The sequence below is a fragment of the Dermacentor silvarum genome, chromosome 1 (assembly GCF_013339745.2).
Source record: "Dermacentor silvarum isolate Dsil-2018 chromosome 1, BIME_Dsil_1.4, whole genome shotgun sequence".
Lineage (NCBI taxonomy): Eukaryota > Metazoa > Arthropoda > Arachnida > Ixodida > Ixodidae > Dermacentor > Dermacentor silvarum.
The window spans coordinates 118787427-118814990 of NC_051154.1; the positions used below are offsets into that span (position 1 = coordinate 118787427).

The 27564-nt window shown below is 45.9% G+C and overlaps 1 protein-coding gene and 1 long non-coding RNA gene across 3 annotated transcripts in view; one reads left to right on the forward strand and one right to left on the reverse strand.

Annotated features, from left to right (window-relative positions):
* The first annotated feature begins 2069 nt into the window (after positions 1–2069).
* LOC125942664 (uncharacterized) lies at positions 2070–27191 on the forward strand. The gene is made up of 3 exons (XR_007465296.1): positions 2070–2199; positions 24552–24644; positions 27091–27191. It is a non-coding gene; the product is annotated as an uncharacterized LOC125942664 (long non-coding RNA).
* LOC119435911 (RAB11-binding protein RELCH homolog) overlaps positions 10852–27564 on the reverse strand; it is a 141747-nt gene continuing 125034 nt past the window's right edge. Inside the window, exons 22-24 of one of the 2 annotated variants that reach the window (XM_037702606.2) lie at positions 27079–27226; positions 25468–25625; positions 10852–13781 (exon numbers count right to left, since the gene is read on the reverse strand). In XM_037702606.2, the coding sequence (XP_037558534.2) occupies positions 25496–25625; positions 27079–27226 (278 nt within the window). In that variant the 3' untranslated portion in view covers positions 10852–13781; positions 25468–25495. The other variant, XM_049660884.1, reaches the window with a different exon arrangement.

Here is a 27564-nt window from a genome sequence, read left to right on the forward strand (position 1 = left end):
CCGAGGGGCCGATATGCTCGGTAGCGAAGTCCGAAGCACCGATTCTCGCTTATCCGCGTATCCGAGAGTTCCGCACCCGAAGTGCTTGGTCGCAAAGTCCGCGTCGTCGATGCTCGGAATGCTTAGCCGTTGATCTGAGACGCCCAGTAACGGAGGGTTCGGCCGCGCTTCTGTGATGACTGCGTCGCGCTCGTATCGACACTCGTCGAGATACGGTGGTCGTGTTTTCGAGAGCTCGCGAGGTGCAAACAGCAGACGACGCACCTACGGAGCGATCGCCGGACCAATGGCGAACCGCGCCGGAGTCGTGTGGCGGGCACGCCCAATCGGAGACTCCGGAACGACCTTCCATCATTTGAATTTTGTCTGCTTGTTTCTGAAGCGGCAAATTTGAAGACGGAGAAATGCGCTTTTCGACGAGACTAGACCAAGACGGCAGCGCTCGGTTACGCCGTTCCGGAGATATTGTGGATTGAAAAACGCAGTTCTTTCGTGATTTCGGCAAAATTTCGCACCGAAAAAAAAAATCGCCGGTTGCAGACATAATTCTAGTCCTTGAACTCGGTTATTCAGAGAGGCGGACATTACTTGCACGAGAAATCAAAACACATATTAAACTAATTAACTTTTAACTCACTAATTACCTTTTTTTAGTTTCTTTACAGAAATACGGTAAATTAAATTGTAGCCGGTTAGTTTGCAAAGGGTATCCACTTAGAATGAATTTCTAGGACAGCATTGGAGGTATGCGGCATCACACTCGCCGTGAAGATGCACTGTAGCTCGCCTTATTTTTCAGAAGACTTAATTGCGATAGCAATTATATGGACACTCCAAGCGCATTTCTGACGTCGCCGTCGTCAGGTTTCGTATAAAGCCCAACAGCGATAAAGTCGTCGCCGCAAGCCGTACGCTGTGTGTGCGATTGAAAGCATACGAGGGTGAGCCGGCAATCGCGGCCCAATGTAGCCACGCGACGGAGTTAGGCAGGCCATGAAACGCGCGTTCTTTCGCGCGAGGCGACGGAGAGGGGGAGGTGCATTCCGCTCCGTCGGCTGCTGCTCACAACACGGCCGCCGTATCTTGAAAGCGATCTGCGATGGGGACAAAGTGCATGCGCCGAGTGCCGATAGCTTCGTATGCGCTGTTCTTTCGACGTTTAGTTCGCGTTGAAGCGAGACGAGAGAGAGCGCGAAGGTCAATTTGCCCGCTGCTGCAGGCGCGCTTTCTCACTCCGGCCTTTTCACACCGAGTTTCTACGGCAGGGGTGGGACTGCCCAAAGTCAAATTGGAGCAATTTTTGGAGCAAGGTAAAATTGTGTTTTGGAGCAGTTTGGAGCAGAGCAAATTTCATTTTGGAGCACTTTGGAGCAGGCCAATCTGAATTTCGGTGGAATAATGGAATGACAGCGCACTTCGTAACCACGATGAAACAGAGAATAAGCCAACACAAAGTGCATACTGTAAGCACACTTTGTAGCTATAACATACTAGAATATGGAAGAGTGGGTCAAGCAGCGGCACGGCGCATGTTTTCCTGTAAAGCCGAAAGCATCAGTGGGACTACAATCGAACTATATATTCCCGCGCCGACGCTCATGGTGATAGCGGAAAATGTTCTCAAATTATGCATCCAATCGATGCGCTAACAGTAATTTCTCAATCACGATATGTCACCGCGGACCCTGAGAGCGGGAATCAACCCTGGGCTGGTATAACGTAAAACTATTCCAATCTGTCTTTATTGCGATAGCAATCATATGGACACTGCAGGCGCATCTCTGCCGTCGTCATCGCCGTGATGTTCCGTATAAAGCCTAGGGGCGATAACGTTGTCGCCGTATGCTGTATGTGCTAAATCTTGCGAGGGTGAGCCGACGATGGTGGCTCAATTTCGCGCACTCAAGGGAGGAAAGCGTGCAGGAAGCGCAGTCTTCGGTCGCGCGCAAGGCACCGTGTGGGGAATTGAGGGAGGGAGGGGGGCGTTCTCCGGCGGCTGCGCGGCAGTGCGGGCCCTGTCTTGAAAGTGGTCTGCGATGGGGACAGAGTGCGAGTGCTCATAGCTTCGTGCGCGCTGTGTTTTCGCCGCTTAGTTCGCGTTAAAGCAAGAGGCAGCACGAAAGTCGATTCGCTCGCTGTTGCCACCGCGCTTCCTCACTCCAGCATTTAGACTGCGAGTTTCCGCGGTCATCGAGTGAGGTGTGTTCACGTTTGCTCGTTAATTAAGTAATGCTTGTTAATTAAGTAAGCCAATGTTTACAAGTTTATACGGCCGATAAAACTACTATCCTTACTTCGTACATATAATGTGCTATCGCAATAGATGCTTCGTCTTTCGGGCAAAACTGCGAGTTTTTATTCCAAATCTGCCATTAGCCCTTCGCGACGTTCAAAATGGCTCAGGCCTCGCCCATATTATGGGCATAAAAACAGATTGGAATCTTTTTACGGTATACTGGCCCTGTGGATAGAGACGCTCGCCCACTGAACACTGTGCAGCACGCGCCTTTCTATAATATCTAGTTCACTCGTGTAGTGCCCTCAGCCTACTTTTCGGTGTTTTGCGCCTCAGCTAGGGAGCACCGCGCCGCTCGGCCCAATCAACCGTATTCTAGTACACTCTATATACAGCCGCCCTGGCCGTTCCGACAGCAGTGACAAGAGCCGGGAGTGGCCACGCGCGCTCCAGCGACTTGCTGGAAGCGCCGAAAAGTCCCATGTCATAAGCCCGAAATCACGAGAAACTGTGCGGGAGGCGCCGTCGCGTGGTCTGCGGAATGTGATAGGCCGCACTCTTTTTCGGAGAACGAATCCGCTCGCTGTTCGCAGCCACTGCCGGAGCACAGTTGCCGAAGGCGTTCTGGCGCAGCGTGGCGCAATTTCGGTCCATTTTCCATGTTTAGCGCAGTTTGGCGCAGGAATATCCGTTTGTATCAAAATGGCGCAATACGCGCAGGAGTCCCACCCCTGCTACGGTCATCGAGCGAGTTGTGTTCATGTTTACGTGTGCGCGTGTGACACCGTGCTTGTATATTTAGTTAGTAAGCGTATGTTTACAACTTTATACGGCCCATTAAACTACTATCTTTGCTTCGTACAACCCTCTACTAATTTGCTATCGCAATCGATGCTTCGCCTTTCGGGCGAAACTGCAACTTTTTTTTTTTTTTGCATTGAAGCACAACAGTAACTGGAACGCCCATGTATTTCGTTCCACCACTTAAGGAAATATTATCTCCAAACTGATGTAATCCTGGAAATTCATTTCAAGTGGTTACGTCTTGCAAACTCACTGGCTACAATTCGTAAATGACAATATCTGCCGTAAATCAATTATTAAAAAGTTAATTAGTGAATTTTTGTTAAATAGGTGAAATATTTTTGATTTCTCATGCTAGTAACGCCAGCCTCTTCGAATAATGCAGCTAAAGGACTAGAATTATGCCATCTTTTAAAGTTTCCGCAGAACTTAAGAATGATCACCCCGTAGAACCTATGCGGTACACTCAAGTCTGTAAAAAATTGCATGGTAAGATTCATTTGCTCTGACTATTAATCCATCGTCAGAGTTATCAAACAAAAGGCATGAGCTTCTGTCACAAGATTTGCATCGTGAAGTCACCTGACCTTGCATAAGTTCTACCCTTCTACGCTCGAATATTCCATCATCAATTAAGAGCTCGGTGCTAGTCATCACCTTATCAGCCAAAAAGCAGTTTACCACCTTCGAAATGTATAGTCAGCGTCAAAAGCTTACGGACCGCGGAACCTGCAAAAAAAAAGTTGATATTTCCGCACACTAGGCATGCAGCATGGTATTCGGATTACAGCATGTGCTGGTCTAGAATAAACAAGTTTTGCATAGTTTTACTGGCTGCGGGCCTAGCTGTGTTGGCATTAAACGTGTTCGCAGAACCTCGGCCGCGTATCCTTTTGACAGTGACTGTGTGATTGAGCACCTGTTCTGTTTTTTTTTTATTCTGCAAACACAATTTTTTTAAATGAATGACCTTCCAGCCAATGTCATAACGTCAGTAACTCAGCCTGGTTGATTTTCAAGACAGCAATCGTAGACATGATGTATAGAGTATAACAAAACTCTCATGTAATACATCATTAATAGCACAACTGGGGGGAGGTACAATAGATATGTAAACAAATAAAGGATACTGAAATTCCCCATGAAATTTTACTTAAATGTCAGGACTACGTCAAAATTTTGCCAGCTCGTGTCGTGTACCTCCCGAAGCATTCGGCGAAATTGAACAGCTAATATTCAAGGGTGAAATTGCCATGTATTGCGGCACTACAGCAGAAGAGGGAATGGGTAGCTTAGTGGGACCATATTAAAAGCTCAGATGCCATTGTGCTACTCACGCACAACGAATGACACCTTTCAGTTTTATTTACAGGCGGTGGAGAAAATGATAAATGGGGCTCAGCGGGCGCTGGCATGATCATAACAAAACCACCGAACCATTACGAGTCGTAAATGAATCTAATGAGAGAATATTTCTAGTAAACACTCACGGTAATTTTTCATGTTTCTTCACTTGTTCAAACACGTTAAATTAAGGGTAGAAGAATATTTTCACACAATTACGGAATAATTGCACCAGAGATTATATCAAGGTGCTGTGACCTGACTCAGCAACAAAGTGAGTCAAGAACTGCACAGCGGAATGCTATAGCAACTGTGGTGATTGTAGCCGAAGACAAGTTTTCTTGCAACACTTTGTGGGCATAACTCAACAAGGATCTGCGATTGGGATCATTCTCTCATTTTACACAACAGGTTACATTAGGACGCCCCTCTGTTTTTGCATAATTTTCAATACCCCTCTACGTTCGTCGTGGCAAAAATATATGAAGACCTTGTACTTCTGATTTCTTGAAGCTACATGTATATAGTTCAACTGAGAAGACACGTGTGCTGCATTGAGAATCAAATTTTTAGGTTTCGAGGTACCGGCTTGTATGAAGCGAACTAACTTGTGGAATAATTCAGACAACCTTCATCTACACCCAGGACCAGGTATGCAAAAATTCTGCTTTGATATAACGCAAATGGACTCCTTCGAATAACTTCGGCTATATTCCTTTGCACGAATCCTACTTCTGCGACTGCTGGAAATTTTTCTAATTTTGTCTCTTTTAATTGCGCATACTGGACGCTAAACTTTCTTTTTTTGCACATTTCAAGCAGCACAAGAGTCGCACAAACACGCCTTTCCCAAACAAAGTTGCGGAAGCAAAAAAAATATTTCTTAGTAATCTTTATCGAAATGAGAAAGATGTTTGGAAGCATGTTTACCATATTACAAAACCATAACAAAACCAAAACAAAACAAGAACTGTAACTAAATGACCTGCATTTCGTAATATGCCATCTGGCAGAAAACTGCCAGACTAAGCAGCGACAAATTGATAAAGAAAAAAAAAGCAAGGTGCCGGCGGCTTTGAACCTGCTAATTTGCACTCGTGGTATCAGTGATTTTTATCTATCGTCATTCCGAGCGCTCGGCTATGGCTTTGACGTGATGCTGCAGGCAAAAACTAGGTTTATATATCTACCACAATAAATTCCACGCCCTTGTTATGAAAACTGCAATATTGGAATGACTTTTTTGCATTTAAAGAGCTGCTGCAGCAACCAGCTGAAAGCTGAGTCATTGAAGTTGATAAAACCCCGGGAATATACCAATCAATGCAATAGTTTCATCACAAATCGCTTTTTACTGGCCAAAAAAGCCTCCAAAATTTGAATGTCTCCATAGACTCCCATACTTCAAACTTCGCCCACAATTTGGAACGGGTTTTCGACCATAAGTAATGGTACCGCTTGCATGGCATTTTGGGCTAGGCGTCCTATTTCCACAGGAATGTTTTGAAAGATGGCTTGTATGATTAGTTATTCGCGAATAACGATGCTCTCCCATAGAAAACGCGCATCTTTGCAGAGGAGGCCGCTAGAAGTGCTGTTCGGCGATGTCCCTAATTCCTGGTCATGTGAAATTATTGAATTATCAAATACCGGAACTATTCAATCTCTGCTCAAAGATTGTCGACATAGCGTTACAATCTCGGTCCCTTTTCATCATCACAAACAAATAAAACATTACAGGTCTGACTGTCAAATTTCGTTGTGTAATCACATGTTATCCTAGATATGTTGGTGAAAACGACCTTGTCGAATGTGCAGAGCCATTGCAATACTGTTATAGCACTGACCTGAATTTTTTCTATTGCCATGTGTCACTTCTGACATCTGTCCATTTCATTTTCAGGCTGTTTCTACATGAGATTTACACTAGCGCATGTTCCCTGACAGGAGCAAGATCAGCAGATATTTCATATTTTGAGAAAAATGGGGCCACTTTTTGGGTGATGCATACCGAAAATTGGAACTGTGTAGAATAGTTATGTGCTTTGAAAATGATTACTTACCGTACTTGCTCTCTCCCAATTTATATGTGTTAAATAAGGCATTTGGTTGCTTTTCTCGGTTTCTTCGGTTAACTATATGTAAGGCACATTATTTATATTTGCATTTATATAAGTAGGAAGCATGTCCTGCGTGACGAGTAATAAATGTTTAGTCTGTGTGGGTTTACAACAGTCTTTGCAGAAAGTTACTTATTCAAGCATTCCAGGGTGTCATAACACCATTCTTCAAAATCTTTCCAAGACTCCTAAAACATCTGCACGAGATACGGACTTCAATTTCGTTGCGAACCTTTCTTGCTCCAGCTTTTAATGGAAGCATTATAAATTATTACTGAACCCTCACCTTCTCTATTTCCATGCATCATACGAGGCTCGTAGTTTGTTTTTTCAATGCCTTTGGTGAACTATAAACAAGGCATCATATTCATATCTAGGAAAAATTAGGGGCATGGTATGGGTAATGTGCAGGCAATGTTCTAAATAGAAGGGTTAAATGTACCTTTTTCCAATAGATTATGCATGCACGTGGTACAAATCATTATTAACGTGTTTTACGAGCGCCGTAAAACTTAAGACGGCTGCCCTAGCATATTTACAACGACAACCAAGGTAAAATTTTGCAAACATAGGGGGAACGCTATGCCAAGGTTGTATGCGATGTTAAATGTGTGTTGATCAAATACAGCTTTTGCAAAAAAAAAAAAAAAAAAGAGACATTCTTAAGCAAGTGTTTGAAACGGTCGCACTGCCGTTATCAGGTATATGTTGTTGGAATTCCAGAGAGTACTCTGCATTTCAGAGACTATACCTGGAACAAATGGGCGCATTTTCAACGCAATGTGTCGTGAAGTTTTAATGCTTCAGGTTTATTTAGAAGTGTTCCAAACATTTATTGAACCCTCGCTTTATTCTTTTTTTTACGCGTGATATATTGGTTTCCCTTGGTGTCCTTAATGAACAAAACTACACAGCATCTTTATGTTTGGTGACAGTAAAAACAAGATAATGGGTGATAAGTATAGGAATGTTCAAAAATGGGTGGGGTAATTCGAGCTTCGGCAATAAGTTACGTATGCAAGTGCTCCAGAGCGTTACGAGTATGTCTGACAAGAGAGGCAGAATTCGCCTTTTGCATTGCGCTGTGGCGCCACCTTAGCGGGCTCCGCGAGAAACAATATGTACGGCGTCGGGGCCCCGCGGGACGCAGAGGCACGCTGCAAGAAGCGAGCTGAAATGGGTTTGTGCATTTGTCAGTCGTGTAATTTTCGTTTTGTGTGAGCGGCCGCTTGTTGGACAGGATGCCTAGGCAGGTAATGACTCTGGTGCGACTTACAATCGCAAGTTGCGAAATATGATGACGGGATTTCGTGCAGCTACGCTGACAAAACCAGTCACCGTGCGATGTGCCTCTAAACGAATACATCGCACCGTAACGCGATTGACACAGCGCCTACACTTGTATTCCTGTTATTCATATTTATTCGTACCGAATATGAGTCCAAACATGCTCCGAAAGTTGAAATGCACGAACGTGAGCACTCGCCAGCCGCCCACATTAAGTTTAAGCTGGGGTCGATTCCGCTCAGCGGAGGTTAGCCGTATCGTATATAGCAGCCGAGTTAATGCATTTGCCACTGTTAGACCTGCACTGAACGTACGCTAATAGGATATGATAAAAACTGCTTTTATAGCTGAGTATCGACCACAGTGGCCATAGCTCTTTGAAGGGGCGACACTGCGCCCAGAGTATTTATGCAACGCAAGAACGGCGCATCTGTTTACATCGGCACGCGTACGGCCACCGCTCGCTGTTCGCTTCAAGTACAGTAGAAATCGTGCACCGCTCACATGAAATAATGAGGAAATATTCAAAGCATATATGAACACTTCTCATGCACATATCAGAAGCGATCACACTGAGACGAGAAGGCATGAACGTCCCGGGCCCATAGAAAATGGCGACAACGACCACCTAGCCGCACTGGCACGTGAAAACGCCGATGCCCGCCGTACTCGCGTGGCAACGAGCAGTGTTGTTGCTTACGATCCAGTATCGAAGGGGCCATCACTTGTTGCCTGTTTAGCATAAGAGGCAAACTGTGTTTTCGGTAACTACTAAATCTGGCAGCATAAAAATACACTCTCTGTAGTTGCACTTCGTTCATGGAAGCGCCGGCGACTACGACCGACAGCCTTTGCTCAAGAACGGTGCCTGTACCGCGTTATTAGCACTGCGCCGTGTCGCCGCTTCCCACTCTGTGTATGCATCATACTATGCTAAGAGTGGTTCACTTCAAGTCAGTAAGGTCAGTACTGAACTATATAAGCAGTTTCCTTCGTCGTACTTGCTTATCCTATATTTCAGGTCCACCGGTAGCGGACGAACTCGTAGGCTGTGTTAGGCCTAATGAAGCTGCCTGAACGAGATCGCCAACTTGATGTGGAGGGCTGTAATGGGCTGGAAATCGTGCATATCAACGTCGGAAGCACGTTTCGACTCAATTTGAGCATCAATAAATACATACACGAGCGCATTTGCGGCGATATTCACGTTGTCGGTGTGATGTTCTCACTCGGAGGCCGCTCGCACGGTGACCAGCACACTGGTTTTGTTGGCGGAGTCGGCACGAAAGCTTATCACACTGCGATCACTTGCTGTCGTCAGTCGCGTCGTCGGTCGTTTCTTCGTGATATACTTGTATGACAATATAGATATCCCACTGACACAGTATCACAACTACAGCCGGCTGAGCGTTGGTGCCGGCGTGAGGTCGACTTGTGACCGACATCGGTGTCGTGTCGGCATATATTGTGATGCACCGGACGTTAACCGAATATCGATGTGAACAGCTGAAGTTTCTACCGAAACACAGCGTAAATACCGCGTCGTCGACCGGCACAGTGCCGACAATAAAGAGTTCGCGTGGTCGACGGCTATGCTGCATACGCGTGCGTCATCAGCAGCACGAACCACCGACGCCGTACAAAACGTTTTCGGCACTCGCCGCTAGGGTACAGCGCATGTGCACTTGGGACATGCAAAAGACGGATTTAGCCCGCTGCCCGCTACGAATATTACCGAGAACAAATTTTGCGAAATTGGGCAGACGATATGAACGCGAAGTAAAATGTGTGTTGATGTATTACTGGCTTTTTCAAGATTCCTGACAACAAATGCTCTAAAGCGTTACAAGCGGGCAAGGTTGAAAAAAGAGCAGTCATATACAGGCAACTTTTTAAAGGATGCGCGATAATTACAGCAAACCGAAACTGCTACTGCAACTGCCTGAAAGAACCGGCTTCGCAGCAAATTAGGTTGTAAATCTGTAAGGTCGCGCATATCTGCGATTGTTTTTTTCCTAGCGAATATTACGTCTTTTATGTTGATTGTACTTTGCTGTGTATAACCTCGACAGTACTATTGCCTTAACTAGCGATAAATTTGTGCTATAGACTTAAACACGAAATACTACTCTTTGATCAATTATTAAAATTGTTCATAGCAAATCTCTATTTTTATATGGGCTGTACTGCTACTACTGTGTGGGGTCAGGGACCTCTGCCAGGCACTCATTGCCTTTTGTCCCTGCACTATATTGAGATCTTATATAATTTGAATGAATAAATTCAAATTCAAATAAATTTTACGCTTTTCCTAAGTCAGCATGTGTGATTTATATAGTCCAGTTTCCAAACAGTGTGTGGCATAAATTTGCTGTCTTTAACGTGCTTTCCTTGGCTTCATTGTGTGTTGGCATTTATTCATAGCGAGGGTCTTGAATATGGCAGTCTTGATGCCATTATATAGGTAGCATACAAGGGTTTTTTAGCCACGTGCCTGCTCTCTTAAGTTCGCATGCTACGTGAGGCCATCAGGCAATAAAGGATGTTCCACATACCCCCACCATGGCTCTAAGTGGTGCTGTCAAACACTCACAGGCTGGATCTAGTAAACATTAATACAGAAGTTAGTTGACGGATTGATATTCGTCATCGTAGCACAATCGGTAGTGCAATGCATGCATAATGCGGAAGTTGTGGGTTCGGCTCCCAGAAGTTATCATTTCGTCCACGAGAGAGAGAGAGAGAGGCCAGATGGTTTGCAGTTTGCCCCCCTCACTCGAGAAATAGTTGGTACGCCAGTGATAATACAAACACGAGAAAGCACAATGTGCATTGCAAGCACAAATCAGCCGGCACTCAATGTGTCACTCAAAACACATCGATGTAGCTAGAACCAAAACCTAAAAATGTTGGTTGTACAAATACCCGCCAATAACGAGTCACACTTGTTCAGCCCAATGTTGTGCTGCTCCCACCGTCAAAGACGAGTTACCGTCGGTTATTGGCTTTGGGTTCAACTTTCAACACTAGAGGGCAGTAGAAGTCCGGAAAAAACACGTAATCAAGAATCAAGTAATATATTTTCAGAGTCAGAGTAACATAGAAAAATTCATGGCTACATTGAAAAATTGGGAAATTTGGTATGTTGTTCTGGAATTAGTATTTTTCTTGGGGGGGGGGGGGGGTTAAAGTGGTTAAACATCCAGGACTGTTTTAGAGGTTGCAAGCTTCACAATGCAACGGGCCACAAGGCAATAGGCAACAATGTGAATGTAGAACTTCGCTGTGGGTGTAAGGGAATAGCTGGGCCCACTGGCACGTGCTGTAGCACGAGAGCTTTGGGGTGTCTGAAGGTTTAAACATAGAAATGTTCAGCTGCTGTGGTGCTGCGCTAGTGAAGGAAAGCCAACCTCTTTCCCTGCAGCCCTTTCCTTCTGTGGTGGCTGCACGAGAGGGCACTAGCACCACTACAGGTGTATTGGTTAACAGCTCTGTTCTCTATGAAATTACACAATGAAACAACAAACGCTACCTAAATATCCTCACTGCAACAATTACACACCTTCAAGCACATCATTAATTTATCCAGAAGCATTCAGCTATTCGCTTACACTGAGACAACTATTGTTGATGGTTTCTCCACAATTTTTTTCTGAAAGAAACTCAACCTACATTATTGTTTTCATGACACTTTGTAATGCACTTCCTGTATAGGCTGTAGGCAAAACTCGTAGTATTCATCCAACGAAAAAAAATTTAAATACTCAGAAGGCTTAATATTATAAGAGAATGCCATAAATACGGAAGAGAACAAAATTTATGAATGAGAAAAGGAAAATGAGTCCGAAGACAATTTCCATTCCCTCTAAGCTGCAATTAAGTTCTTGTGTCTTTATTTCAACAGACAAGCTAACAATGTCATACTAATAAATTAACAAAAATATGGAGGGCCTCATTTATGGTGCACTTCCTAGACACCATGCTACACCAACAGACGCTACATATCCTATATGCTGCTGTGCACACTTGCAAAAACTTCTGGATTTTCTGTGTATAAGCAATGTCCAAAGAGAAATTTAAGAAACAGACAGAAAAACTGCTTGAGACTGCATGCAGCACAAAGTGTTTGTTTCCGCTGGATGGTGTGTTGGTCAAACACTACATACAAACGTGAGAGAGAAAAATGTAGTGAACCTTACAGAAGCCGCAGTATTTACCGTATTTACTCGAATCTAACGCAGACTTTTTTTCCGATAAAACAGGTCCAAAAATTGTGCGCACGTTAGAATCGAGTACAACCCTAAATCTGCGTTACTGTATAGTCGTTAGCATTTCAAAATGGCCGCCTCGCACGCGCGTCGAGCCTAGCTACCGTTGCTTCCTCCATGTGCTGCAGTACACGTGCTGAGACGATAGTCTACCGTCTGTCTTCACGTTCTTTGCGTCTGCTCCATCAGCATGAAGTACCGAGTTCATCATGATGCCGCATTTAAAAGGAAAGTGATCATGTGCACGGAGACAGACTGAAATCGGGCCGCATCACGGGCGTTCGGAGAATCCAAAACTTGCGTTTGGGACTGGCGCAAACAGAAGGAGAGGATTTTCGCCACCAAAGCAATGCGGAACGGTTTCAGTGGACCGAAGCAGGACGTAATCTGTGACGACCCACTTCGCCGATACGATCACCTTGGCCCTATCTTGAAAGCAATCTGCAATGGGGAAAGTCCGCCGCGGGCCGTGTTTTCGCCGCTTATAGGTCGCGTTGTAGCAAGAGGCATGATAGCACGAAGGTCAATTTGCTCACCGCGCTTCGTCACTGAGTACGTTTCCGCGGTCAACGAGCGAGATGTGTCCATGTTTGCTTGTCCGCGCGTGACACCGTGCTTGTTAATTTATTTAGTAAGCGAATGTTTGCAAGTTTATACGGCGGATAAAACTGCTATCCTTACTTTGTATAGCGGTCTGCTAATTTGCTATTGCATTCGATGCTTCGCCTTTCGGGTGAAACTGCGACTTATTTTATTTATCGCAACGTCAGTGCATAGGGAGGAAATCTGTTTTTCCAAATGAGCGAAAGTTGTATTTCTGCTTGCAGGAGGTGCGCGGTACTGTAAAGGACCTTTTTTTTTTTTTTTTGTCACGGAAAATGGGTACGTGTTACAATCGAGGGCGCGTTAGAATCGAGTAAGTACGGTATGTCCAATGGAGAGAGCTAGGTGGCATCAAATCCTCAGTTCAATGTGCTGAATGTAATGCAGAACAATGATAGTACTCTAAGATGTACTCGTGCATGTGTTTAGAGGACATTGCGCTTGTGAATTTGGCACTCAGCACCAGCGACCACATTAATGAGCCGGCAACATATTAGAGTAAAAGCTTTCTGTAGCTTTCCAGTATTATTTTGCACTCATAATGCAATAAAATGTGTTTCATAATTGGGTATACCATTATGAGGCATTTATGATGACTGTGAAGATAAAGGATACTGTTAATGCAGTACTGCGGCTTTCACACTATATAAAAGGTCTACACTGTACAACTTGAAGTTTACATTGAATTGCCATGTGGCCAGTCCTTTGTGAGATATGCATTTATTTTTGTGGCTTAGACCCCATAGACTACAGTTTATACAAGTGTATTTACAATTATGGAGTCCTTATAGATTTACATTATGAAAGAATCACAAGTTCAAAGGACCTTTCTTCAATAAAAGTCATCCAAAAATATGTAGTATTGTATGTACAAAATCTCTCTTCAGCATAAAGGTTATAAGCGCATGGCAGAAACCGCTTTAAAAACAAAGATTACTGTTTTATGCGACACTGTATATCATGTGACCCATCCAACATATCCTAATGGGTCCATTGTATAGCATTATGTAAAAACATAAAGCACATCTTCCCTCTGGTCATGACTAGATGCGACGCAGACTGGTGTCCTTCCACCACCTTTTACATTGTAGACTGTTAAGAGTTCCAGCTTGGGCTCACCTGCACAGATAAACACATACCAATAAACTGAGGCTAACTATTCATAAGGTTGAACACACATATATATGTAGAAAAATTTGTGGGAACATGCAAGTGTCGTGCTTTAGCTTAGAGCTTTAGCTTGAGTTGGCTATGTCGTCGCCGTGCCAGCTGTAGGTATCGACAGTAGCAGTGCAGGCGTGAGGAGCAAGGCGAGAGCTGCCTTCCGCCATTCTCCACAAGTTCACTCAAACACACCACAAACCACTTGGCTTATCCATTCCTGCACATTGAAGGCACCTGTGCTACATGCACGGTTCACTATTGATCAGGAATGGCTATGTTGGACAAACATGAACTGCTCTTCTCAATAAGTTTTGAAACATCCTAATATTTAGATTTCTCTTGTAAATTTCTAATTTACAGAGTTATAAGCCAACTTTATTAAAACAAATTTTGTTTTCTACAACAGACAAAAATACTTTACACTGTTCTGAAATTTTCTATAGGTCGCAGCACTGCCTATAAGTTTATAGTCATTCAGGAAATAAACAGACAGTCGAATGCATATATAAAATATCCAGATAAAATTAACTATATTCTCTATATTGAACACAAGAAATTTACTGATCTATACTCATGTAAAGTATATTGCTCATAACGAACTGGACAAAGGATATGAAATAGGTGCCTCTGCTGCCAGTGGCATAAAGGCCCTTGCATGCTACAAATGCAGTGTTCAGAATAGTTATTTCATTTATTTATTTATTTTTATTTTCGACCATGCGTGCGAGAATGCTTGGAAGCATGCAAAAGCATATCAGAAACGTATTGATGTGAGCTCCTATCGAGTCACCTATTCTTAGTGACACTGAGAAACAGTATAAGGCACAGGCAAAAATTATGTGTAGTTTTGTTCTAAACAAATTTATTATTTCCATGCTTCTTTTCTCCATTGAAGATAAAAAATGCGTATGTAATAAGTACACCACAAATGCTCGTTTAAGTTCATTATAGGCGTATTTCTGTTTCGTCAATGGCGCAGACATGCAACAGCTGCACTGACTTTGCCCGACATTTGTGTGCATGTGTGAGTGTGAGAGAGAAATTTGGGGACTATGCCTAAGTACTACGGAGGAATACATGCTTTGCTCTGTTCATCCCTAGCCTATGGCAATGTGCACTACGCGAGAACCAGTGGTTAACTTTTGTTTAAATGGGTTCACTGAAGCCAATACTGAGTCCGTAGTGGGGAAGCATATAAAACAACAAAATCGCAGTGACAACGTGTCATTAATCACTGGTCTGCGGCCGCTAAAGTGGCATCTACCTAAGCCACAACCCCAGCGGTTCACGCCAGGTCTCTTTGCTCCCCTTGGCAGGAACCCTCTGTCAGGCCTCGTGGAGAAGCTTGGGTAAAAAAACTACTGCAGAAGTAGAAGGGCAAAATGATATAATATTACAATTTAAAACAAAAAAATGAAAAAAAAAAGCCGGTCATACAGGCATTTGAACTACGGACCTCCTAATCATGAGCGCGGTTCTGTGACTGCTGTTGCAAATAAAGAAGGTGCGCCGAGCACGTGCAGCAGCCACAGGCGCTGCTGGCTGAGTTGCTACCAGATGAAGCACGAGTCAGACGTCCGGGTCCAGGTCTAATCCCCGTCGCTGTTTGCTACATTACAAGTGGTGCCGAAACCCGTCATCTGACCCTCGCGTTCAGGCAATGGAGCTACTCTGCACCAAGCGTGGCTTCGTCCGGAGGGCCCTCACCAAGGCCATTTCTACGATTGACGCCCTGCTGTCAGCTGAGGCCACCCCTGTACAGGTGCTGCACCAGCACCTCGAGCTCGTCTTAGCGAAGCAGGTGGAGCTCATCGAGTTCGAACGGTTCAGCCGCCGTAACATGCTGGTCAATGACCATCTGGCCCACCTACTTACAATAGCACCCATTCGCAGTTCAACAGGTCTTGACAAGCTTCAAAATCTCTATGATGAGATAACTTTCCACACAAGCGCACTGGAGGGCCTTGGCGTTTCACCAGGTGAGTATGCTGCTGTTCAGCGATGCGTCATCATGAAGGCCTTACCACCTGGCTTTGGTATCCTGTACCGTCACTGGTTGAAGGAGGCTTCTTGGTCGAACCACAATGACACGGCAGCGGTTACAGAAGACAAGTCCCAGCAAGTAAAACATCTGATGAGCTTCCTACGGATTCAAGTCGAGGCGAGGGAGGAAGGCGCCGTCGACCAAGCCAAATCATCTGCAAGCCAGCGGCATCATCCACGCAAATCGTGACCTCTGGAGCTAAACCTGCCCTCTGCAGCGGCTCTGTCAACTGAAGTAAGCTCGCTGTACACGTGTCCCTGCCTCCTGTGCAACGCGTCGGACCATACAGTTCAGGAACGCTCCAGGGCCAGTATTTTGTAGCAATGCTTTTCCAGTAATAATGCCTTTTCGCACTTATCGCGCTTTGTCAGTGGTCAGAGCGACAGTCCGCTCGCATTATCAACGGAATCAGCCGGTCATGAGCGGTGGATGATAAAACTAGTATAGAATATGTCATAAGGCACCGCTACAAAATCGCGGTCCAGATCACTCACTTCCGAAGAAAGACGCAGGAGGCTTCAGACGTGCAGGCATTGCTTCCGCTGCACCAAGCGCAACCACGTTGCCAGTGAATGTCGAAGCGCCAAAAATTTGCAATGCGCCCACTGTGCTGGACAACACTTTACGTCGCTGTGCAATGTGTGTACTCCGACGCAAAATCAGGCAAAGTGTCTGGGCAACGCGTCTGCGCCGTCAGTGTAAAGTACAAGCGGGCCGGAGTCCATCGACACACCACCTCATGCAACATCTGTGTCCACGAGTGGCACCGGTCTCATGCCGGAATTCCTACAGATGGGCAGAACTTGGACTGTTGTACCAGCTAGGTCAATTTTGCTGCGGTTCCTGCTAGACATGGGCAGTCAGCGCACTTTCGTTCGGCAGGACGTTTCTCGAGCACTCAATTGCCCGGTTCAAGGCATTGAGCGCCTCACCCTACTCACCTTCGGGAAAACACATCGACCTGTGACCCTTATATGTAACCAAGAGTCCGTCACACTCCAAAGCCAGTACAGTACCAACGAGACCACTGTAGATGCCCTCGAAGTGCCGGAAATCTCTGCGGTAACCAGCCCACCGGTGGATGGTGCAATCATCACCATGATGACACACCACGGTCTTGCTTCTGCTGATGCACGCTCCGAGGCGAAGACTTTCCGGGAGAGCGAGATCTGCATCCTGATAGGCTCCGACTTCTACTGGGATGTTGTAACCGACCAGATATCTTGATTATCGCCTCAAGTTACTGCTGTGAAAACCCGTTTTCGATGGACGGTCCAGGGAACCCTCCACAAATTCTCCCAAGGTTAAACTGCACAAAGCACGTCTCTGGTCTTTGATACTGGAGAGCCTCCCAGAGACTATGTGCCGACAAAGTCTCCCAAGGCTAAGAAATGCTAAAATAAGCGTAACAGATGAGGCTCAAGGTCATTGCCAACGATGGTTTCATGTACTCCGGACGGTAATTCAACGACTAGTGCAAGCATGACAATATGCAACTACGTCAAGAAGCAGGTGTACAAGCGCCGCTCTTCCGGAATGAACGCTGACGCGCAGTGGTCCAGTGAAGCTCAACACAAGAGGAAACACACATATTGCACAAATGCTACATTGAGCCACAAGGGCATCTGCGGTGGAAGGCCACTGCCGATGCAGCAACAAGTAGAAATGCGAATGACGACAAGCCAGCATCAGATACATTACGATGCCCAAGACATACGCTACAGCTGAAAGGACTTGGTATTTGGAACTCGCAGAGCAAAGCCTACCCCAGGCAATGACAGGAACTGACGCTGATCGTTACCATTCTAGCCAACACAAACATTGCTACTCAGATTATCACCTCGATCGATCACCAAGTCACCATCTGCATTGCTGTTCAGGTTGTCACTTGAACTGCTCCTGCCATCAGTTGAACTGCCGCTCAATGTGCTAGCTCAGCGATCCATAGCTAGCGTCCAGTGTTTGCACTTCTGCTCAATATGCTAGTTCAGTGATCCGTGGCTAGCGTCCAGTGTTTGCATTTAGGCGTGCAATAGTGTACTTGCTGCTTCTGCGCTCTGCACATGAGGTGACAACGAAGCTGCCACCACGACTTCAAGTTGGACACTTCGTCCTGGTGCACGACGACGATTCGCCGCCTATCCTGCGGAAGCTGACACTGGTGATGGAACTGCTTCCTGGTCGCGACGGCGTTGCTCGAGCATGCTGCCCGAAGTTGGTGTCCGGCTCCAGCAGCGGCCACGAAGGCTGCTGGCTCAGTTGCTACCAGATGAAGAACGAGTCAGACGTTCGGGTTGTTACGTATCTACCTGGGCCAGCGTATAACTTGTACGTTCCCTACAAGGCAGCCCGTTTCGTCAGCGTTGCCCAGACGGCGACAGTCCCCGACACCGACGAGACGGGCAAACAAGCGCCTCAACTCGGCAGTGCCCATTCTTTGGGTGCTTTCCCCGATGCCACCCCATTCATCAGCGTCGCCCAGACGGCGACAGTGCCGTTCGGACAAGCAGCTCACTTAGAGGCGACCGACCACAACCGCCACCCTTCGTTAGAAGTGGGGATTAGCGTGAACGCCATTTTCCTGACCCTGGCAAGATGACCGGTGGAGGGCAAGAAACTAAGTCACCAATTTTCGTGGAAGGAGTGTCAACCCCCTGTTTCTGGATTGCCTCGTCCTTGCTTCGAAGGTGCAACATTGGAGGTGGAGTTCAGCGAACCATATGACCCCTCTGATTGGCCACATCAAGGTCATCTGATTCCCAAGTCGGGTTAACTAGGGAAGATCGATGTTTTATAAGGAGACACCTTGACTTCAGGAGGGAGAGGTTGACGTGACCTGAGACGAACTGAGTCGTTGAATGTGCTCCTGATGGAGTGGGCTTCCGTACGCGGAGCCAGTGTAAATAATGTAAATTAAACCATTTTCCTTATTTCTACTACCAGATATACTCCTCAATGGGCTTGGTGGATTCCATGGCTCAAACGCCAACATCAAGCTGCAACAGGGTCTAATCCCCGTTACTGTTTGCTACAACTGCTACACCTAGTCTTTATCCGCGGTTGCGTAGTGTAGCTTGGCTGGGACAAAGGCACAGAAACGGGTGTTCTCTTGCAACTCGCACATGTGCATGTCGGTCGGGAAAACGCGGCATACTTCTCGCGTGTCTGCGCGCTTGACAAAATGGAAACATGCGTAGGCGAATTCGGGTATATTGAATTACCTGATATGTCAGACTATTTTTACATAAACCTGTTCATTATAACCACGCTCAACTGTACTGATTTCAACAATCTCTGGCACGCTTGGTCGGTAAGCACATCTTGGATTCATGCCTTGAGCTCGTCCAAAGTATGTTGCTTGGTGGCCTGTAGACATATTGCTTTGTCAATATCAAAAAGAAGAAATCAGCAAGATTCAGCGATTTCTTTTGCATTAACCTCATTTAGTGCGACAGAAGCAGGCTTTCAAAACATACACGACTATCTTCTGAAAAACACTTCTTTGTGTTGCCCACAACATTGTTTTTGCTTGCTACAGTACTGCCAGGTGTGGCATCCAAAATGCATGCAGAGATGGCATTACTCTTAGAGTCAGTGCAGCAGAGATTAGTTTGCGTGAGGCTCACCCAGCGAGCGCCAGTCAGAAAAGGGTACTATGCTCCTCCACTCCACAGTGCACAAAGGACGCTATGACTGGTTTCGTCAAAACAAGAGCTCCTTACAGCAGCTAAATCGAATGCCAAATAAAGTAGAACCTCATTGATATGATCCTGTTATGTACATTTCCCGGTGCCAACGCACGCGATCGAGAACACAAAGAATGACCCAATAGAGTTACGCATATTTTTTACCGGTTCAAATGTTCCCAAAAAACACGATCTTTCGGCACCAACGTTCAGTACATCGCCAAACTGCGATCGTATCGTACGTTTTCTGGTTGCTAGATTCCATGTAAACAAGAAAATGCATGAGGCACGTGCGATCGACAACTGTAGCCACTTGCCGTGGCAGCTACACCGCAACTCTCGCCCGCTTGTCTGGCATGAAAATGCCACTGCGCACTCAGTTTTTTATTCCGGGACCAGCAAATCACCTCCCGGTTCATGGCTGTGATGTGTGGATTGCACGAACTGGTGTGGTGGATGGAGACAGACAAGAAGCAGATGACAAGGAATGCGTGTGCGGAGGCGAATTCCATGCTGGATAGAAGACGACAACGTCGAAGAGCGTCCGGCATGTGAACACACGGCGCAAGAAGATTAAAAAAAAGGAAAAGGCATTCAATCAGAAGAAAACATGGATCTTCGAGTGGCCAATCAGCAAAAGATGAATCGGCCAGAGCGGCACAAAAGCGAGGCGCGCTGGCAGAAGGGGGGAGTTCCAGGAAGCAACACCAGGAGAAGGTCGGCCACCGGACCGGGAGTTGAAGACCGGCCGTCGGGTTCCGGACCCAAGCCACCAGGACTTCATCGGACCGGGGCCTCCCGTCATCCTGTTCCCGAGCGCTGCCACTCCACCCGATCAAGAACTGCTGCCCGACGCCGGCAAGCTTCTGCGCCCATGGGCAGAACGTGGGCAGTCAGGCTACGGGCCCGAGTTCTATGCCCAGCTGCCTGGCCAGAACGCCGCCGCCATCTGCCTGTGCTGCCAAGCCGCCTGCCTTCCCTGTCCAAGCCAGAGCTGCCACACTCTGATTGCCTGTTCAACAGTCCAATATACCGACCTTTGGTGAGACCAACACTGCTTCTTGCATCATCTCATCTCCGCTTCTCAGCGTTGAAACTGTTGTGTGCATTCACACGCATGATATGCCCGAACTTACGTGCTATTGATACCATTTAAGCTCTGAGCGTGTTTCTTGCCATGATATTTCTTTGAGTGTTTATTTTATGGGCTGCTTTTCGTTTTCCTTTTATTAAAAGTTTGTGTGCGTTTTACAAAAAACGGCTTTGTCCTCAATTGGTTTCTCGGAGGCTCTGCCTTAGAGAACAGTCAGAACCAAATTAAACAAAAGAACCTGTTATCACAGTGGCACGCTGCATTCACAGCTATCGCCACCAACCTTACTACAATAAGCATCTTCACCTATCTGTTTTACAGTGCGTGGGGTTTGGTGCTGTTGGAAGCAGATTAGATGCCTTTAGTAGGTGGTAACCCGAACGCGCTGCCGTTCCCTGTTGCAGGCGGTGCGATGAGAGCATCACATTTTGCTTCAGCAGCATCCAGTGTTGCCCACCAGCTTGATTTCGTTTGGGTTTCCCGTTGGCATCTTAAGACACTATGCAATAAAAAAACAACAAACCGCCTCTCGGGACACCGAAGCCCCACCAGCCCGACACGCGTCAGTGTCTCGTGCCTCGTGCCACAAAGATTCGCATTACGTAGATATCAACTGCAGTTGAATTTTTTAGCTACTTTGGATCGTATCTTCTCCCCGTTAGTACGTTTTTGCTCCCCATTTTTTTCCAAAACGTATCAACGAGTTTCTACAGTACAGTTAAACCTGGATATAACGAAATTGACAAATTCCCGAAAAAATTTGTTATAAAGAGGATTTCGTTATATGCAGGTTCGGCACGAAAATTCGGAAATGTTTACCGTATTTACTTGATTCTAACGCGCCCTCAATTGTAACGCGCACCCGTTTTCGGTTTTCGTCGAAGCACTCATCCTCGGAATGTCACACCAGGTACCGGATGCATGGACGCGTGTCGTTTCGCACAAGCGCAAGGCATCGGAAACTAAGAGCGAGCGTCACGATGGCGTCGTAGCGTTGTATAGTGTTACAGTAGAACCTCGCTGTTACGTTCCCGGGGGCTGCGTTTTCCCGGCAGTTACATCGTTTTCGACCGGTCCCGGCACAGTTCCCATAGAACCCAATGTATTGGTAACCCCGCTGTTGCGTCGCAACTGTGGGACCGTTCCCGCATCATACGTTGTGAAATGCCAGCCCACGCCGGCCCGAACGGCCATTTTAACTTTTCATGTCGCTTGGCTTGATGGCATTGGTCGCCCAAAGTGCCGGGGGCGACAACTATGACGTATTTTCGGTTTCCGCCAGCAAAAGTATGGCCCTTGAGATCCGTATTTGCTATATAAAGATGGTGTCCATGATGTGTTGTGGCCCTAAAATTGGTTTTGGCTCATAGATATTCCGTATATAAGGGTACGGCCACGCTAGCGGCAAAAAACGCGCGCATCATGCAGCGAGCGGCAAGTTGCCACGCGTCAGCGCCTTGCCGCGAGGCCACCATGGCATGCGCGTCTCGTCGCACGGCAGCGTGATAAGATCTCCCGCGCTCTCCGAACGGGTGAGCAACACTGTGAGCGCTTGTTGTTTCATGCGAGAGATGACGATCGTCGATTGAAAACCCGGCGCGGACCGGCGGCGTTCCGGTTGTGATGGCTCCATGATGTCACCCTCGTCGCTCTTGATTGGTTCTTCATCTCGCGGCACGCGGCATTTGCCGCAGAAATGGGTCTCGAACCCATTTCGCGCGGCACGCCGCAAAAGCCCTGATTCCTGCCGCTTTTGCCGCGTGTTTTTGCCGCTAGAGTGGCCATACGCTAAATTCCAAGGGCGATAACACCGTCGCCGCACGCCGTATGTGCGAGTGAAAACGTGCGAGGGGAGCCGACGACCGCGTCTAAATCTCGCGCGCGCAAGAAAAGCAGGGAGGAAGCGCGCCTTCTTCCGTTGTGCTCGAGGCACCGGCGAGGGAACGAGGGGGGAGGGATAGCGGGGCGGCGCGCGGTTGCGCAGGCCGTATCTTGAAAGCGATCTGCGTTGGGGCAGAGTCTAGCAGTGTAGGTGCGTCGGCGGCTTGTAGCTTTCTGCGTGCTGTGTGTTCTCGGCGCTCAGTTTGCGTTGAAGCGAATAGACAACAGCACGAAGGTCACTTCGCTCGCTTCTCCAGCGGCGCTTCCACACGCCGCCAGCGTTTGACAGTGCGTGTCCGCGCTCATCGAGTCTGATGTGCCACAGCGTGTACCAGCGCGTCGGCAACATCAGCTGGAAAAGGAGAGAGTGCCGGCTTGGCGGGCTAGGCCAGCTGCAGCAAGCGGCAGGATCAGATTTGAATGAAGGGAGGGGGAAAGGTCACGCCCGCGGCGGCAAGATCGCCGGGTCGAGGGATGCAGGGCCGCCTCGCACACGCATGCACGCACACGTGCACTCGCTTCGCATTCCGTCGCGGCGGAGAAGGTGCTTCCGGTTGCTGCTCGCGCAAAAATGACAAAATTTCGGGCGAAATCTCTAGGTGGTCGGAGGGGAAAATTAGCTATATCGAGGGGTCTCTCGCTGCCACTTCGTTACGTAGAGGTCTCAAATACATGTGCTTCTATGGAGTAACGGCGGCGAATCGAAAAACTTCGTTATATCCAGGAATTCGTTATATGGAGGTTCGTTATAAGCAGGTTTAACTCTATATGTTTACCTCTTTCGTTACTGCACCTATAGAAATTGATCAATTTGATTGACAGTTGTTCTATGCGTTGTTAAACATTCCTGTTGGAATTATTCTCTAGCAACACCAACACCATGCACCGTCTGATATGACGATTGAACTTTAGCTGTTCGTCAAATTTAAGAATTTTTGGCAGATTGGGATGTCTGCAAAAATAAAACTTCTACTGGAGGTATCGTCCAAACAAGCCTCCAGTGCTGCTAGCACTTCTTCAAAGGGAGAAGACGCAAAATTGGCGCTTAGGTCGACTTGGCAACATAATATTTAAATGACAGCAGCAGCGAAGGCACAGAAGTTTTCGCAGATTGTGTGTTTTAACGATTTCTCAAACTACATTAGATGCTCATGAGTGCATGTTATTTAGATAATTGTGTTCGAATAATATCAAGTGCAACTTTATTTTCCCACACTGTGGTTTGTTTTTTTATCTTTCAGCCCTACAATAACGTACATACAAATTATTACCAGCAATCCTTCATGTCGTGTGTGGGGTTTTCACTCCCACAACAGCACGCAGTTGATTTCAGACTGACCTTCATCCGAAGCTTGACTAACTGTCTAATTTCTTACATTTTCCACATCGCCTGTGCAAGTGTGCTTATTCATTACTGCACAATATTATTCAACACTCCTCATAACTGAAGAGCAATGTACAGAACAAAGCATGCGGAGGCTCCAGCGCCAGTTGAACACACACTAGGCCACCTTGCTTGAACAGAAAAGCTGATTGAACGTAATACAGTATGAGGACGCTTCTGCATGATCCCTGACTTGACAACCATTGCTTCGCAAGCCTAAAGAATGCAGTAAAAAAGCAAACCAGGCACCTGCTGCATTGAGTAAAAACAAATGCTCCCTGTACAATAGAAGCCCGTTTTCACATTTGTGAAGCTACTGCTTTCCCACATAGCATGGGCATCATTATGGCTAGTACTGATGCCAATAAATCTTCATCATTTTTTTGCATATCTGACTAGCAAAAGTTTGGAACTACGAACAAGGTGCATACTATGGAATGCCAAAGAATTATAGTGCAACTTTAATAGCTGATAATTTATAACGGATATGAGCATTTGAATCATAATAAAATAGATGTGCCTTGTGTACCAGCAAGCTTTAATTTTGTATTGTAACATGTCCCTTACAGTATTTAATTAAAGATTTAATTCATAAAACAGTTGTTGCCCAACTGCACATTATTATTTTCCATGCAAGTAAATGCAGCCTTTCCAAGCAACCAAGGTGCAGAAACTTCCTTGTTGGACTATCTGCAACAAGGAAGTTTCCAAAACTTCATGCCAGCTAAAGGTAAAAATTATAAAAAAATTTCCACAACCTTATATATGAATCAATATATGCCATGTTTTTAATAAGGCTTTCTTATTTGATTAAAGTCTTTATGGTTTGAGCATAACAGACAACTAAAAACATTTGAGGACAGCTAACAACTTCTTATGAGTTGTGAATGCGAAAGCATTAATGTCCAATTGAACGCTGCTGAGCGGTCCTTCGAGTTTTGTGCTGCGAGTAATGTACCATAGCAGTACGTGCTGCCCGAGCCAGCAGGCAGCAGCAGCCTGCAGTGCCAACGCTGCATGCCACTGACGTCCTGCGTGATGAGAGACCGAGGAAGCAGCAGCGGCGACAAAGACTAGCAGGCGCACACAGCAGCTAAGCCCAGTGGGGGTCAGATAAAGAGATACGGGCCGTGTGCCTGCTTCCGAAAGCGAGAGCGAGGGTGACGTGGCGTCACGGCGATGCCCTCTTCCCCTCATGCAACACCTGGCGCGCTACCGTTCAGCAAATGTTCCCTTTTGCCTGCTTGGCTCCGTCAAGACGCGCTCGTGACATGGAGTCTGAGCCAACAGAAACTCTGTGACTAGTGCCCCTGTGTTTAGAGAACTCAATCTATGAATGCACACAGCGGGAACTACGTCCTAGCTGGTCTGTTATCAGGCTTATGATCTCTCTTTCACAAGCATAAACTACAGCAAACAAATAAGGATAAAGCTTGACAGGCAACCACACATACTGCTCTTCACAAATACAGAGTGTGAAGCTGTCAGCACGTGATGTTGCCCTAGGGTTTTCTTCATGCCTTAAAAGCCCAACATGGTGGTCAGGTACTCACTGTAGGCCTTGACTAGCAATGCCTCTGCTCATTTCTTTCGCAACTGAAAAATGTTTGGAAGATTCGAACGAGCATTAGTAGGAGGCACAGTGAAGATCTTCGTCATCTTCCGCTTCATCTCCTCCATACTTGCCATTGGCGAGCTCAGTGATGGTGTTCTGGAATGGTACGCCATAGTTAATTGGTACACTCAGACAGCTTTTCTTAGTTGTTTAAATTTGAACAAAATATTCAAGATACCTCAAGAAAAATAAACCAAAGAAGATGAAGTACTCGTCCATGCCAGTGGCGCACCGATGGGGGGGGGGGGATTCGGGGGTTGGAACCCCCCCCTGAGGCCGACTTAACCCCCCCTTTTGTTTAACCCCTTTTCTTTCCTTACGCATTTAAGTACTGCAATTAAGATGCAAGACGCGCAATCGTCTGTACACTCGCAAAAAGCGAATTTTTTGACAATTTCCCGTGAAGAAATCGAAATTAGTGCTGTTTAGATGGTATTGGCAAACTGTCAACCCCCCCCCCCCCTGGCAGAGATCCTGGGTGCGCTACTGGTCCATGCACTCTTTCTTTCTTACTCTTAAAGTTCTAGAATACTTAAAATTGCATATGGCAGAGGAAGCAATCCCACCACTTCAGCTGGATTAAAGAGCCAGACATTACTTGTACAAAAATTTACCAAAAATGCATTCATCTTTTTATTTGTTTATATTGGAGTATAAATGTATAAATAAAGGTGGACTGTGCTCAGTGCATGTCTATTTACTATGAATGCTAAGGTTATCAATAGTTGAATAGTATGTGTTGCTGAGAAATTTGGTTCATACTGGTGAAGGAATAAATTGTGCAAGCTTAGATGAGGAGTAAATAGGGAGGAACACAGAAGGCAAGTGGTAACATGAAAAGTACGGAGAGTGGTGAAAAAGCCATCTTCTGAAAATTTTCTTGCTCAAAAGAAAACTTGATTTCATAAGACTTTCAGAAGTGTTTGCTAATGAAGTGCTCTATCAAATGTGCCGTGTAATACATTATTACTTGGACCACTTCAGTGAGCAAATGACAGCTGAAAGTGCACAAAAGTGATCATATTGACCTATTTTTCTTTTTTATTTATTTATTTATTGTAGAAAACTTCTATAATTTCCAAAGAAGTTTTTATAAAAAAACATACCTTCCAGAGAGTCACAGAAAAATTTTAGAATATTGAGGGGGAAAACAATTTCCAATATATATGAGGTCTGTTATAAAAGTATCCGACTTTTGGCCGAAGAAAAAAAAAAAAAAAACTGGCATAACTGGAGCGTAGAAAGAATAAAAAAAATGCAGAAAATCAATGCTATGCATCTTTTGCACTGCTAATTACTGCCTCCATTGGCCACGATGTGCAGTTGCATGGGGCAAGTGTATGCATTGCAGAGAGAACACAGCAGTGAATGTGCTGTAGCACTTAATTATAACCACTTCAAGGCCCTCCCAAGGGGTGTTGCAACATTTTTAAATAAGTTGCAAAATGCCCTGAATATGAGGGGGTCTCCCTTGAAGAAATTATTTCTGCAATAATTTCTCCAATGTGCTTTGTATCAGTAGAGATAGAAGGATTACAAAAGTTCACACCTTTCTCTGCAGCAGTCCAATTTGGCTTCAAAGTCAGCTATCATGGCTGACACTGCTGACTCATGGCAAGGTGCAACTTGCCTTGCATCTTCCAACAAACACCTTAAGCCTGGTAAGAATGCATCAGAGATTGCATGTTCTGAAATGTCTGGTGCGTGTGATTAAGGTCGTAAGAAAACAATTTTTGAGACAGACGGAAATTGACTAATACTGTGTCCATTTAAGTGGACACAAATTGTATGCAATTTCAAAGCACAGCAATAGTAGTTCATTGCTCTTTAGCAGTGAGTGAGCATTACTTTTACACTTACTCCTTGTTCTGCGAAAAAGTTTTTGCTGGCTGCAGTATTTTTACATGTAGTGTAATGATACAACTAAAGGAGCATACTGAAGATAAGTTTTTGTGCACCTTGCACAGAATAACTACACTATAGTCAGTCACAAAATAACAGTCAAGCAACAAATGCACCTCAAACGGAATATGCG